This window comes from Capra hircus, chromosome 9 (assembly GCF_001704415.2).
Source record: "Capra hircus breed San Clemente chromosome 9, ASM170441v1, whole genome shotgun sequence".
Classification (NCBI taxonomy): Eukaryota; Metazoa; Chordata; class Mammalia; order Artiodactyla; family Bovidae; genus Capra; species Capra hircus.
This window is the reverse complement of record NC_030816.1, coordinates 76677041-76693344: the sequence shown is the minus strand read 5'-3', so window position 1 is coordinate 76693344 and position 16304 is coordinate 76677041. Positions and strand designations below refer to the sequence as shown.

The 16304-nt window shown below is 38.0% G+C and overlaps 1 protein-coding gene across 13 annotated transcripts in view; it reads left to right on the top strand.

The window, feature by feature from the left end:
- Positions 1–16304, top strand: part of SYNE1 (spectrin repeat containing nuclear envelope protein 1) — a 492337-nt gene that overhangs the window by 196894 nt on the left and 279139 nt on the right. For all 13 annotated transcript variants that reach the window (XM_018053370.1, XM_018053378.1, XM_018053374.1 and 10 more), the window contains 8 exons: positions 98–221; positions 2740–2906; positions 5337–5490; positions 7515–8143; positions 10705–10884; positions 12893–13043; positions 13540–13698; positions 15032–15214. In XM_018053370.1, the coding sequence (XP_017908859.1) occupies positions 98–221; positions 2740–2906; positions 5337–5490; positions 7515–8143; positions 10705–10884; positions 12893–13043; positions 13540–13698; positions 15032–15214 (1747 nt within the window). The remainder of the gene's footprint in view (positions 1–97; positions 222–2739; positions 2907–5336; positions 5491–7514; positions 8144–10704; positions 10885–12892; positions 13044–13539; positions 13699–15031; positions 15215–16304) is intronic.

Here is a 16304-nt window from a genome sequence, read left to right as displayed (position 1 = left end):
TATCATGGTTACTGTTGAACTCCCTAACTTCAGAAAGGTTTAGTTTTCAAGTATGATAATTTTGCAAGACTTTGTTTCTGATCTCTGCTTTCCACAGGCTAGAGAAAGAACTGTCGACCTTTTTGACTTGGTTAGAGCGGTGTGAAGCTATAGCCAGCTCACCAGAAGCCAACATTTCTGCAGACAGAGTCAAGGTGGAGAGTGAACTTCAGTCAATACAGGCAAGTTCAAGGAAGTGCGAGGGAATGAAATGCTCTTTGCAATGGCTGCATTGTAAAAACAAAATGAAGAACCAAACCTTCTCTCCAACTTAGCTTCTTGTTTTCATTTTGTGATCCTGAAGAGAACAGCCCTGACCTGAAAGACAAAGTCACGGTAAACTTTGTGATGACCACTTTCCACAGTATACTAGAAAATCCTGTAGCATAATGTCTGGCACTTGAATATAAATTATCTGGCAGGGGAGTTGAAGGAGAAGTGGGTGGAAACATAGATGAAACAAGGCTGACTCTCAATGGGTGATTTTTTTTTTTTTTGGCTGCACTGAACGGCATGTGGGATCTTAGTTCCCCAGCCAGAGATCAAACTCATGTCCTCTGTAATGGAAACACAGAGTCCTAACCAGGGAAATCCCTGAATGAATAGTTTTTGAAGTTGAATAATAGCTATATTCTTTATACTTTTGTATTTGTATAAATTTGGGATAAGTTTTAAAGAGAGAGAGAGAGAGAGAAGTAATACAATGTAGAAAGAAGTCACAGTAATGATTATTTTCAAGGAAGACGCCAAAAAGTGAATAAGCAAAGTACAGGAGATCGAAAGACAAAGAATTCTAGCTTATTACATCCTTTAAGAAGCCAACTTTTTAAACTTTAAAGAATCTCTCAGTATTATTGAAACTACAGACAATGCTACTGATTTCTGAAGATTAATAACTTGCTTTAAGTGATGCTATCTGTGCCAGAAAATTCGACAAGCAAAATTGCTTCAGCAAAGAGATTTATTGTGTAACAGATTTGCAGCCCAATTTTCTCCCTTCCCCTTTTATAAAACACTTAAGAAGAAAATGGATTCTTTTACTTTTCATAATTTCTTCTCTAAAAATTCCATCAGTGCACGTCTGTAGCTTCTGGTCCTATTCTCCCAACTTCAGATGTTCTCCTACTTTGACTTTGAGGGTTTCCCATGCTCTTGGTTCTCTTGCTTTTCCAGTTTATTAAACACAGTTTATTAGTGCAGTAGTTCTGCATTAATCTCTCCAAAAGTTCCTGCTCAGAAGTCTCCGGTGACTGTCCTGTCTGGGTAATCCACAATCCGCAATCTGGTGTTTATCTTCTTACAGTTAGAGTGTGGGGAATTCTAAGAGGGAAAGTCATTGCTCCTGTTCATAAAATTATCTGTGCATATCAAAATGTATTCTTACATGTCTCTGAATGGAAAACAGGTCTATTCAAGTTAGAGAGCTACAAAGGGGGCTGCAGGCCCACATACAGGAACTGTGTCAACTAAGCTGCTCCCTGCCCCAGTCTGAACCTTCCTTGTACGTTCCAGCCTCCTGGCCTTGTGTCCTTCATCTTACTCAGATTCTGCTTTGTTATCTTTCCTGGCTTCCATAGACAGTCCTTCCTCTGATACCTTTAGCAATTTTGCTCTTATCACACATTTAACCTCCCTACAAAGGAGAAAGAGCATCATCTATGTGCCACGCTGCAGCTGCTGCTAAGTCACTTCAGTCGTGTCCGACTCTGTGCGACCCCATAGACGGCAGCCCACCAGGCTCCCCCTTCCCTGGGATTCTCCAGGCAAGAACGCTGGAGTGGGTTGCCATTTCCTTCTCCAATGCATGAAAGTGGAAAGGGAAAATTGAAAGTGAAGTCACTCAGTCGTGTCCGACTCTTAGCGACCCCATGGACTGCAGCCCATCAGGCTCCTGCATCCATGGGATTTTCCAGGCAAGAGTACTGGAGTGGTTTTATCACACATGTGACCTCCCTACAAAGGGGAAAGAGCATCATCTATGTGCCACGCTACAGCTGTCCATATAGTGCTTCCTGTTCTGTTGTATGAAAATAAAATGAAGAGCCTTTAAGCTCCCTGCTTTGGCCTAATGTCATTTTTAAACCCAGAGACTCACCATGTTCCCAGTTCCTAGACTTGCACCTCTGGCATTGAGAGATATGCATAGCTTTTCCTCAGCAGGTTATTCTTTGATTCTTTTCACCTACTCAGTTTCTTTATTCTGAAAGAAACTCTACAGCTTCTAAATTTGCCTAAAAATATAACTCAGACTGTTGGAAAACTAATTCGGGTTTCAGAAGCATTTTTAACATTGCATTAGAGGTCATGCTGTGTGTGCTCAGTTGCTGAGTCACATCTGATTCTTTGGGGCCCCGTGAACTGTAGTCCTCTGTCCATGGGATTTTCTAGGCAAGAATACTGGAGTAGGTTGCCATATCCTTCTCCAAGGGATTTTTCCCAACCCAGGGATCGAACCCTTGTCTCTGGGGTCTCCTGCATTGGCACATAGAATCTTTGCCCCTGAGCCACCTGGGAAGCCTTGCATTAGAGGTTAAGTGGATCCAATTCTAAATCAAGGGATAAAAACTCTTCTTCGCCTGGTCCTAATGACCTCCATTTTGCAAGAACACAAAGCCTTTGGACAACAACCACCCGTGTCATGTGGTCCTTCCTGGTCAGTCTTGTTAGGATGAAATCTGTAATCCATTCTTTTTCTCTCAGGTGCTGCAAAATGAAGTTGTGTCCCAGGCTTCCATCTACAGCAACCTATTGCAACTAAAGGAATCCCTCTTCTCAGTGGCCTCCGAAGATGATGTGAAAATGATGAAACTGCAGTTGGAGCAGTTGGATGAGAGATGGAGAGATTTGCCCCAGATAATTAGCAAAAGGTTGGGTTTCAAACAAACTTCTAGTTTTGCTCATTTTTTAAAACAGTGAGCATATAAATTAAGCAAGCTTAGTTTTGTTTACTATTACTTAACCCCATTGTTTGAGCATAAAGAGAAGAAAACTAATCATCATTTATAAATCAAAGTGCTTAAAACTAGTATTTCAAAATGACCCTCAATTCAAAATTTGTCTTGTAATCAAGGCAAATGATCAAATTAGTTGAATGATATTAAAGAGTGCAGGATTACTCATGTTTTAATTATTGTTGCTCAAGTTGTTTATATATAGGAAAAAAATGGTAAATAAAATTTTACCTCACATATTTCTCAACAGAGGATATGTATTTTTCCCATTTCATGCCAGTCTTGTAGAGAACAGGAAAATTATTATTATCATATTAAAAGGAGACAAACATGGATTAAATCTAAACTGACTAGATGGTTAACAATTGACATCTACATATTTCTAATATGCCAGAAAACAAGTTTTTGTCTTAAATTGGTATTGATTACCCATGTAATGTGGAAAAAAGCAGTTAACCTTTTTAGTCAATTTTTAATTTATTTTTCAGCAAATATTTACTGAGTTTTAATGAGTAGCACACTCGTCTGTGTGCTGAGGTTAGCAATGTAAACAGAGTTCCTCTCTTTACCTCTGTGGAGCTTGTGTTTTTCTGTTGTCTATTCATTCAAATACTCAATTAGCAAATATTTATTGGGTACCTGTTGAGTGTGAGACAACCTATCAGACACTGAAACCATAAAAATCAGTAAAACCCAAGGGCAAGTATTTTATAGATCAGCGTGGGAATAACAAGAAACCCAGTGAGAGGGGAGCGCAGGATATTACAGAAGCCAAGACAAAGAACATTTGAATGGGTTCATGAAAGGCTGACAAAAGGTTTTTGGTGCCAAACTCTCGAAAGATGAGTAACTTTCTACAAAATAGAGAAGGCTCTGCCCTCCACTACCCTCCCAGAGAAAAAGTAAAAGAATTTTACAAATGATACAAATGTATGAAAGCATTCAAAATATAAACTATGCATGTAAACATAACATGTAGAAGATTTTGTAAGGATTAAAGCATGAGATTCTATTTAAAGAGTTGAACTTCGGATATGAGCCATTGTAACAAATATATTTTATTAAAGTGTTATTCTTTTTTAATTAGTTAATTGCCTAATCTTGGTTGTGCTGGGTGTTCTTTGCTGCATGAAGGCTTTTCTCTAGTCGCAGTGAGCTGGGGCAACTCTAGATGCGGTGAGCAGTCTTCTCATTGCGGCAGCTTCTCTCATTGTGGGTCTTGGGCTCAGGCTCAGTTAATTGTGGTGCACAGGCTTAGTTACTTCACAGCAGATGGAATTATCTCGGACCAGGGATCAAAAGCATGTCCCCTGCATTGGCAGGCAAATTCTTATCCACTGTACCACTATGGAAGTCCTAAGGTTATCCTTAATGCCAGCCTTGGGCTCTGAACTCCGATCGCCTATTGACTGTCGATCTAATTCATTCATTACACAAGCAATGATTGATCCCTGACCCTATTCCACGTACTTTTCTAGGTACTGAGTTTATAGCAGAAGCAAAGCAAGACCTATGTCTTATTGGGTGAATGGGGAAGATATATAGATCATTAACCAAAATAATGAACAAGACCATTTCAAGTGGTGTTCAGTAATAGGAAGACAACAAAATAGGATGACATGGGAGGGGCTGTAGATTGGGTGGCCAAGCAAAGCCTCTCAGGGGACTTGACATCAGATTAAGATCTGAATACTGTATACAAAGCATGTTCGGGGTACTTTGGGGACAAAGCATACAGGCAGAGGGAGCAAAAAAGGGCAGAGGCTGTTAGACAGTCATGAGCTGAGATATTGAGAAAACAGAGATGAGTGAAGCATGGGGCAGCGCTGTATCAGATGAGGTCAGAGAAGTTGATTACTTGGGATCCCTTGCAGACCACAGCCTCCTTGTATGCAACAGAAAATTGCCCCCATGTTTAAGCTTGGCAGGGATGTTCTGATTATACTAAGAAAATTTCTGGTTGTTACCTACAAAGTGGATGGTAAGGAGGCCATGGTGGCAGGAAGGAGGCTGGTAGAGGCAAGAGATGAAGAGATTTAGGCCAGGGTGTAGAAAGGGAGAGAAGAGCACAGAACATACCGTGACGGGGTGCTGGCAAGATCAACACAGATCAGACGTGGTGGTAAAGACAAGGGGATGAAGAGTGACTCGCAAAATCATCTGGGTGCATGGTGAGGACGTTAACTGAGATGGGGAGAGAAATGGGGCTTGAGAAGTAGAAAACGTCAAGAGTTCTGGTCTGGCCGTGTATGACAGCATTGCTTTTGCCCTTGATTAGAAACATGTCATTAATTTTTTTCTGTCCAGATGCGAGGCATTTTAACATTAACACTTTTCTGTACATAGGATTAACTTCCTTCAGTCTGTGGTTGCCGAACACCAGCAATTTGATGAACTGCTGCTTTCCTTTTCTGTCTGGATTAAGCTGTTCCTCAGTGAATTACAAACTACTTCTGAGATAAGCATAGTGGACCATCAAGCAGCTCTTACACGGCACAAGGTAAAGTTTGTTAAGATTGAAGAAGAATTTATTCATAAAATAGAGTTCTTGAATTATAAAGGGATGCAACATTAAAGAACACTGGCAACAATTTAACTTCTTATTAATATGCAAATGTTTTAATAATTGAGTATATGGGTCCAGGCAACATGTTATGCAGACAAATTAAACACATAAAGCCACTTCAGATAAAATAGGCAACCACCTTAAGAGACTACTCCTTCAAAGTAGAGCAAATGATTTCTAGAATGAATGATATGATAATATTCATTTTTAAGCTTCTAGTTTGCTTTGTTACAGTGCTGAAAACTAATACTGAATTCTGATGCTTTAATGATTGAGTTTTTCTGAATTACCCTTTAGCTTGAAAGTTATTTAAAATTCGTGATTTATTTTCCTTATTTGTAATTTATGTAAAACAGCTGTTGAGGCATCAAAATATAAAATATTTAATAAGATTCTGACCATCAAGCATTGGGATAGTTGGACATAAGCTATATAATAAGTTTATAACAACATTTAGTAACAAAACATTTAATATTGAGTGCTAACTCTATGCTGGGTTTGCTAATTGGTTTTACCTGGAAGAAAAGTACTTTATCGTATCTTCCTGTTACAAGACAAGGGTGGTATCTTCCTTAATGATTTACATTCCAAAGAAATGGCTCCCTCAGTCCCTGAGAAAGATATTCTGAGTTGTAAAATTGGCCAGAGGCTTTAAAAATATCTATCTCACAAAGGGGCAGAGAGGGAATTTGTACATTTTCTAGTGTAAATGCTCAAAAAAGCCCTCAAAAGTTTAGTAGTCAAGCTAAGGAGAACAGGCATTAATGTTCATCTGTTCCTATACTCCTTTCTTAGAAATTGTTGATATTAGCTCTAATTATAATTATAAATACTATAATTTGTATATAAATGTATTACTATAATATGTAAAATGTAAATATATGTGTTATATATAATAGAGCTTAGCTCTAATATATAAATATTATAATTTGCATATAAGTGAATTATTATAATATATAAAATGTAAATTTAAAGTGTTGGCCAAAAAGTTCATTATGGAAAAACCTGAATGAACTTTTTGGCCAACTTAATATAACATGAATCATAGATCATAGAGCTAATTCCATAAGTTAGTAATTCTAAATAAAATCTGATGAATTTATTCTAAAGTACAGCTAATTCTGTAAATATTTTAGTTATATCCTGCATATATGTATAGGTAAATAGCTTCCCAGGTGGTGATAGTGGTAAAGAACCCACCTGCCAATGCAGGAGACCTAAAAGGCATGGGTTCAGTCCCTGGGTCAGGAAGATCCCATGGAGGAGGGCATGGCACCCACTCCAGTATTCTTGTCTGAAGAATCCCATGGGAAGAGAAATCTGGCAGGCTACAGTCCCTGGGGTCACAAAGAGTCAGATACAACTGAAGTGACTTAGCATGTGGTGTGCACGTATAGTTAAAAAAAAAAATTGAAAATTTGGATGATTTTAAAAGTATATATGTATGATGTATTTATATACATACACACACATATATTTGTTGTTTAGCTGCTAAGTCATGTAGGACTCTTTTGTGACGCCATGGACTGTAGCCCACCAGGCTCCTCTGTTCATGGTGTTTCCCAGGCAAGAATACTGGAGAAGGTTGACGTTTCCTTCTCCAGGGGATCTTCCCTACTCTGGGATTGAATCGATGACTCCTGCATTGACAGGCAGATTCTTTACCACTGAACTGCCTGGGAAACCCATATATAATTTCTTGTAACTATTTCTGTCCATGGAGTAATTATTTTCTGTGAAATGAATTATTTTCAAATGAGAGTTGTGTTTTATGTGAAATATATAGATAAACAAAACAGGAGAAATTTTAAGAATGTTTCTACAAGATTCACCGTAGTTGACCTTTAAGTACTATGCCATCCGTTGCATTTAAAATACATCTTGACATCACAAATCTGTATCTGTGTGAATTAAACACACTGCATCTGGGGAATCACTAACTCTCTCTGCTCTTTCAGGACCACGTGGCGGAAGTAGAGAGCAAAAAAGGAGAACTGCAGAGTCTGCAGGGTCACCTGGCAAAGCTGGGTGCCCTGAGCCGCGCCGAGGACCTTCATCTTCTCCAGGGCAAGGCGGAGGACTGCCTGCAGCTGTTTGAGGAGGCCAGCCAGGTTGTGGAGAGGCGGCAGCATGCCCTGTCCCAGCTGGCCAAATTCCTACAGAGCCACGCCTCTCTGTCAGAGAGTCTCCACCAACTGAGGCAAACAGTGGAAGCAACCCACAGTATGAATAAGAAACAGTCTGACTTATTAGAAAGGGACCTAAACGATGCTATTCGAAATGTGAAAACACTAGAATCTGCTGCCATCAGTCTCGACGGCCTTCTTACCAAAGCCCAGTACCATCTCAAAAGTGGAGGTTCTGAGCAGAGAACATCCTGCAGAGCCACCTCAGATCATCTCAGCGTGGAATTAGAGAGGATCCAGAACCTTCTGGGAACCAAGCAGAGTGAGGCGGATGCCCTGGCCGTATTGAAGAAGGCCTTCCGAGATCAGAAAGAGGAGCTGCTGAAAAGCATTGAGGACATCGAAGAAAGGACTGACAGAGAGAGGCTGAAAGATCTAACCCGACAAGCGCTTCAACAGAGGTGAATGGCAACTGCCTGGAAGTCGGTTGCCAAGAGTTAATTCCTTTGCTTTTCATTTGTTCTGGAATTAACTCTTGTGCAAAACTATAATAGTACCATGTTTAATTACTTGTTTCTAAAATGTTTTGAGGGGACTTCCCTGGTGGCCCAGTGGTTAAGACTCCACACTTCCACTGCAGGGGACACAGATTGATCCCTGGTCAGGGAACTAAGATTCCCACATGCCACAGGGCTTGCATATATGTGAATGAGTGAATGAAAGTCACTCATTCGTGTCTGACTCTTTGCAACCCCATGGATTGTAGCCTGGCAGGCTTCTCTGTCCATGGAATTCTCCAGGCAAGAATACTGGAGTGGGTAGCCATTCCCTTCTCCAGAGGATCTTCCCAACCCAGGGATCGAACCCAGGTCTCTTGATTCGGATGCAGATTCTTTACTGGCTTAGCCACCGTAGGATAAAATTAATGACTATTTTAGCACTTAAGAAGTACTAAAATGTCTTTGTTTTCCTTAAGGACTTTCCTAAGAGCTATATATAAGCCATTTTGAGATCTTATTTAAAATAGAGTATATTGATCATATTATCTATTTTTAAGCAGTTTTTAGCTGATAGAAGAAGGGACTCATCTTCGTTAGCAAGAATGACAAGCTGAGGAGAAAGGAAGTGAAATGGATTTGTATTTTTGGTGGTAAAATATGAGGGAATTTTTCCCAGTGGCTTCTAGCCTATGAGAAAGTACTGGAGTGAATTCATTAGTTGACAGTGAGTGATAGGAAACTGTGGGTAGAAAATGCGGCGAGAAATGGAAAGGAAGCCTCTGGCACTTGGTAAGTGATATGCTGCCATTTGAGATTTATATTCATTCACTTAGAGTGGAACCAATCAGCCTGACAAGGTGGTTCTCCCCAGCTACTTTTAACAGTTTGCTTAGAAGTGTGGAGAAGGCAGAGAAGTAGATGTAAGCAAAGTTTGTTGTTTTGTCAGGAAAGTTTAATAGAGAAGCTAAGAGGTCAAAGGTATTTTTTTACAGTAAATTTTCTAAGCAATATTTTACTATAGGCTTCCTTGCAATCCTTTTTTTCCTTCTTATTAGAACGTCTCCCACTCATCTCAGCATCACTTTCTCTTCCATTTTTTCAGGGGGCAAAGAAACAGCAGGGATGAGTCATACCAAGACATCCATAATTGATAAGGATTAGATTGACCCTGTCAAGATCATTGCCATTTGCTTCCTTTTAACCAGAATCAAACATTAAGCTAAAGGCGTTTGTTAGGTGATAATGACTACTGAGGTTGTATTCCTCATGGGCAATAAGCTATCTGACTATTTTAACAACTAATTTACAAAAGGAAATAAGATTTGGAAAGGAAAAATGGCCTCCAGAGTAGGGATAGAAGGAAGAGCCAAGTGTGGCAAAGGAGCCAAGAGTTCACCCAGGAAATGTGCAAGAGGCTTGGTGCTGCATGACCCTCCCTAGCCTGCTCAGGCCAAGCTGACCGGGAGATCCTAAAACTGCTGAAGTTGCCCTGGGTTGGGTTCAAGGGCCACCTCAGTACACACAACGCTAAACTCACCAAAGTTGTACAGAGGCTACGGAAAATGTTGCCTGGACTAGGTTGTGTTTTAAATTCCAGTCATGCCATGCCTAGGTATTACTGGGTGACCTTGAACAAATCTTCTTATGAAATGGAACTATTGATAATACCTGTTCCTATCCACTTTGTTTGGGGAATTAAATGGGATAATGCACACAATCATCTCTATACCAAACTGCAAAAATTAAAAGAGTCAATGGCTGCCTCTCTGTGGGCACTTTTTACAAATACTCAAATATTAAGGACCAAAAAAACCCTTTCTATGGTAATCTTGAAAAAAAAAAAAAAGATAGGTAAAGTTTTAAAAACATACTTATTGTAAAACTCAGTAAAACTATTTTTATTTTGAGTGAAATGACTGTTATTTTTAAATATTACTTTAATATGAATCAAACCTCACAGCATGGAAGAATTTCTTACCGATGACCTTGTGATAAGTACTCAACTACTTTACCTCAAATGTTGGCCCTGGTCTTGAAATTCTTATATCATCAAAAGAAAATAGAAAAAGAATACAAACTTAATAGAAGTTTGAAGGTCAATGGTAAATGACTTCAAATGTTTTCTAAGTTACAGTCTGACTTATGCAAAATTAACTGTGAAGGCATCTTTATTCATTGATATACATAAATTGCTGTGTTAAAAGCTTTCTTAGCTATTGATATGCATGCTTTATTTATGAAAGTGAAAGTCACTCAGTTGTGTCCGACTCTTTGTGACTCCATGAACTTAGCCTGCAAGGCTCCTCTGTCCTTGAGAGGAATTCTCCAGACCAGAACACTGGAGTGGTTAACCTATCCCTTCTCCAGGGGATCTTCCCAACCCAGGGATCAAACCCAGGTCTCCTGCATTGCAAGTGGATTCTTTACTGTCTGAGCCACCAGGGTAGCCCTTATTTACAGAAAGGAAATAGTAGTTCAACACTTGTAGTAAACTAATAGTAAAATAACATTTTAATTTGCAGGTTGAGAGTCTTCAATCAGTTAGAAGATGAATTGAATTCTCATGAGCATGAATTATGTTGGTTGAAAGATAAAGCTAAGCAAATTGCTCAGAAAGATGTAGCCTTTGCACCTGAGGTTGACAAGGAGATAAACCGCTTAGAGGTCACCTGGGATGATACCAAAAAACTAATTCATGAAAAGTAAGTAAAAAACTTCTCAGTTTTTGTTTTTAACTTCCTATTTATTTTGTGACATTGGGCCATTGCCCGTTGATTTGAGTTGGTTTGATCAAGAGTTTAATATCTTTTGCCATCTTAGGTGTTCGCTGTCACTTTAATAACATTAAAAATTTAGTCCTACAGAATTTTATTGAGGAAGTTTTCTTGAGACAGCAATTGCATGTGAAATTCAATACTTGGAAGTAAGAATTGTCAGCGTTTACAGGGTACCAGTGGGAGAGTCTTAACCACTGATTTTTTTTGTTTTGTTTTGTTATATTTGTTTATAATTGACATATGATTTACATACAGTAAAATTTACCCCAAGTGTATACCCTTAAACTATAAGAATTTAACAAACTCATATAGTTGCATAAATGTTACACCTATCAAGTGGTAAGAGTTGCACCACCTGAAAAATGCCCTCATGTCTCATTGTGATCGGTCCTTCCTCGCTTCCAACCCCTAGCAACTGTTGGTCAGATGTCTGTCTCTGTAGTGTCTTCTTTCTTAGAATCACACATAAATGGACTCTTTCCAGTCTGAATGACTATAAATAAGGCATCTCTAAACACTCATGCTCACTTTTCGTGTGTACATCAGTTTTTACCACACTTAGTCAAATACCTTCTTTTACTGAGCACAAGTACATTGTGACATGTATCCACAAAGTGCATTCTTTTTTTTAACAGCTGAGTGATATTCCATTTACTAAGTGTACTGAAGTTGATTTTTTCACCAGTTGATAGATATTTGGGATCTTCCCAGTTTGAATTACTACAAAAGCAACTGTAAACTTTTTTTTTATGTGTACATAATTTTTTATTATACTGTAGACTATTAATGTAGACTTTAAAAAACATAACCCTGCTGCACGAACTTTATTCTGTTTTATTAAACAGTCTCTAAATTGTGATTGGGTAGAGGTTGCATGGTATTCCATTACAAGAATGTATCACAATTTATTCAGTTATTGGCCCGTTTTTAACTTTGGGGTTATTTAATTTTTCTCCTATTATAAATAATGTTGTAGAGAATAGAATTGTACCCAAATCTTAGTGCACACCTTTTCCTTTGGAAAAATACCTGGATGAAGAATTGTTTGCTCAAAGGCATTTTAGTCTTTTAAACAAAAACTATTTCATATTTTAGCCATTCTCAGGGGACTCATAGTCAATGAAAATTTGCATAATTTAAATGGAAAAGAAAATCTCATGTGAACTTTAATTATTGAGCAGTATATTTTCTTTGTTTTGTTTTTTGTCTTTTTTTGTGGCAGGGAGGCAGGTGGGTTTTCTTCCCTACAACATATAACTATGAAGTAATTAAATCATGGAAAAAATTTTTTTCACTTTTTGGAATTATTTTATTGATGTCTGAGCTCCTTACTAGACTATAAGCTTTTTTTTAAACCTAAATATTTTTATTTCATATTGGGGCATAGCAGATTAACAATGTTGTGATAGTTTCAGGTGAACAGCGAAGGGACTCAGCCGTACATACACATGTATCCATTCTCCCCCAACCCTCTTCCCATCCAGGCTTCCACAAAACATCAAGTAGAGCTCCATGTGCTATACAATAGGTCCTTGCTGATTATCAGTTTTGAATATAGCAGTGTGTACATGACCTTCCCAAACACCCTAACTATCCCTTCCCCCAGCAACCTTAAATTCGTTTTCTGTGAGTTTCTTTCTGTTTTGTAAGTAAGTTCATTTGAAGAAAAAAATTTTTTTAATTTAGCAGACTTTGTTTTAATATCTATGGCTAATGGCTGTGTGGATTCTTCATTCGTGGAGAACATTTTGGACACTAGAGTTGTCCGACTGACCAGAATGCTTTTGGCCTCAGTTCACTAAAAATATGGTTTTCCCTTCATTCCAGCACTCATCAAAATACAGCAGTGCAGTTATGTATCAGGTCAGTCATAGGGAACTCTTCCCGATACTGATATGTGACAATAAATGACGTATTTTCTTAATTATTACAGCCAGGGTCAATGCTGTGGACTTATTGATTTAATGAGAGAGTATCAGAATTTGAAGTCAGCCGTAACAAAAGTCCTAGAAAATGCCACCAATGTGATTGCAACAAAAACTACTGTAAAAGATCAGGAAGACCTTAAGTGGGCTTTATCAAAGGTAATAATTCACAATGTATTTAGACATAATGTATTTTTTAGACTTTTTAGTAGATTTGTTGTTTACTCATAATGTATTCTCTTTTCGACTCCTGACAGTATATTTCAGTTCAGTTCAGTTCAGTTCAGTCACTCAGTCCATCACCAACTCCCAGAGTTCACTCAGGCTCACATCCATCGAGTCAGGGATGCCATCCAGCCATCTCATCTTCTGTTGTCCCCTTCTCCTCCTGCCCCCAATCCCTCCCAGCATCAGTCTTTTCCAATGAGTATATTTAGAGATAGCTAATTCATGCTGACAAGCTCAACCTTTATTTTATATGAATACTTATATCCTAGGATCATAGCAATTCAAGAAAATTATATATTTTTTTCATTATTATCACTGGTTTCTGCTTAAGGTCAACCACAAATTAAATTTTTTAAAGACAAATGATTCTAAATACTTGACTTATTACTGGCTGTTTTATTAACTAAGGAAACATTTATGTCCACAGCATGAAGCTGCCAAGAATGAAATGTGTAATAAACAGAAAGATTTGGATAACTTTACCAGTAAAGGAAAACAGTTGCTGTCTGAGCTGAAAAAAATTCACAGTGGTGATTTCATCGTGGTGAAAACAGACCTGGAAAGCACAGTGGACAAATGGCTAGATGTAAGCTCATCCTCTGTGATTCTATGAATAGTTTGTGTGCATGATCATTTCAGTCGTGTCCGACTCTGTGACCCTATGCACTGTAGCCCGCCAGGCTCCTCTGGCCACGGGATTTGCCAAGCAAGAATACTGGAGTGGGTTGCCATGCCTTCCTCCAGAGGATCTTTCCAACCCAGGGATTGAAGCCGGGACTCCTGCATTGCAGGCAGATTCTTTACTGCTGAGCCACTGGAGGAAGATGAATAATTTAAATATTTACATTTTTCAATCACATTTTTGGGCAAAGGATTATTTAGAAATGTGACTTTCATTGTTAACTTTTAATACTAAATTCAAAATCATGCTCTAAAGGAAAATAGTTTACATAGAATTTATACATAGTTAAAAATTTATTTGTTTTGTTAAAACTTATTGGCAGATTTTCTAGAATTTCACATGATAGCTTCAGTCATAACATATTAATAACTTTGTTTTTCTTTTACATACTCTGGGATCATGGATGAAATAGAAGAATAATTTTTAAACATCTTTCAGGATATTAAACTGTAATATAAAATAAAGTAATAAGACTGTAATTGTGCATTGAAAACCACTGGAATTTACGTCCTTGGCTTTTAGTTCTTGCTCTGTTACTTGTTAGCTGTGTGCCTGTGTCATACAAGAAGATACTTGATTTCTCTGGAGCTCTACATCTCAATCTATACATGTATTACATTGTTTTCCAGCACATAAATCCTGTGATTCTGTTACCCCTGCCCTCTTATTTTAGTATCTAGGTTCATAAGTTTAAGTTACAGTGGATTCCTTCACTTAAGCTAAATTACCGAAGTTAGATATTGATATTTGCATATTATAATGAGATAATTTAGGGACTTGGGAAAACTTTATCTGCCTACACTTTTAAAAAATGGCATTCTTAGGACTTCCCTGGTGGTCCCAGGGTTAAGACTCTGCACTTCCAATACAAGGGGCATGAGTTTTATCACTATAGAGAACTAAGATCCTGTATGTCGCATAGCACGGCCAAAAAATAAAAAATAAAATAAAATGGCATTCTTAGTATGACAAGAATTGTTAAATTGTTAAACAGGAACACTTTAACCATGCAGAGTTGGTTGCTGTCTTATGTATTTACTTATTCTATAAATATATCCAAGTCTAATTATGCATATTTTTATATCTCAGCATTGCAAGTAACAATAACAAAAACAACAACAAAAAATTTTTGTAAAACTTTGTTTTTCTGTCGGAATAGGCAGATTTATTACTTCAGTGGCCAGAGAGCATCTTAAAGCCTTGGATTTAATGATAAGGTCTTTCTTTTCTGTCCCAGATATCAGAGAGGATTGAGGAGAACATGGACAGGTTGAGGGTAAGCCTGTCTGTCTGGGATGATGTACTTACAAGCAAAGATGAGATCGACGGATGGTCAAACCATTCTGTTCCACAGATGACCGAAAGCATCAGCAACCTGAATGACAGCCTTAGAGCAGAAGAATTCCTGAAAGAATTTGAGGTAAAATGACTGCAACCTTCCTATGTGAGCTCGTGGTACATCATTGATGAGAATATGAAAAAATTTTCTTTTGTAGTTGCTTTCAGGACACCTACTATACTCAATATTCTGTAACAACCTATATGAGAAAGTAATCTGAAAAATAGATACATATGTATGTACAACTGAATCACTTTGCTGTACACTTGAAGTAACATGACATTGTAAATCAACTGTACTTCAATTTTTTAAAAAGGAAAACAGACCCCTGGGGAGAAAAATAAAGCTAATTCTTCCTTTTAAGACAAATATGAGTATAATAAAACTCTTAATTATCATCTTCTTTTACTTGAATGTTGAATAGACTACTGGTACGAGAGGTGTTTTCTTCTGTGTGTCTTTACCATTTCTTAACTGAGGCTCTTTTACTTAAAGTATTAATAGACTAGTAAAGATTCATCGAATCTATATTTTGTCCCATTCTTTGGAGATTATGGCACCTTCCTATCAGAGAATCAAATGGAAAGTGTTCATAACCTAATAATATTTATTATGTATTCTTTCTTTATTCAAATAAAATGTTAACTGAACAGTCACCACACCCCGACCACTTATGTTAGGTGCTGGATTCTTCCACTAACTTTTCATAAATAGAAGAAAAGTGGAGACTGGAGTGTCACAGGCTTCCATGGAAAGTAGGCTTCTAAAGTTCTGGTGATCAATTTGATAACTCATTTTATTCCCATTTCTTGATTTCATGTATTAATCCTTTCATCAGATTCCCGATGAGCACCTAAAATATGACAAGCACTGTTTTAGACATTGAGAATTTACTACTAAAACAAAGTTACTACCCTCATGGTATTCACAGTATCTGCATTACAACATATATCATATGTAAACTGTCAAGCAGTAACTGGGCCATGATGAAAAATGAAGCAAGGTAAGAGGAAATAGAGTAATCAGAGGTAACCTGTCTCACAAAGCATGGGACTGACTGCGCCCTTGGTGAGAGAAGAGACTGTTCGCATTCTGTCCTCAGGGCTCCAGCCCAGGGCCTGGCACATGTTTGGACCTTGACAGACACCTGAAAAAGTGACTGCAGTCTGAA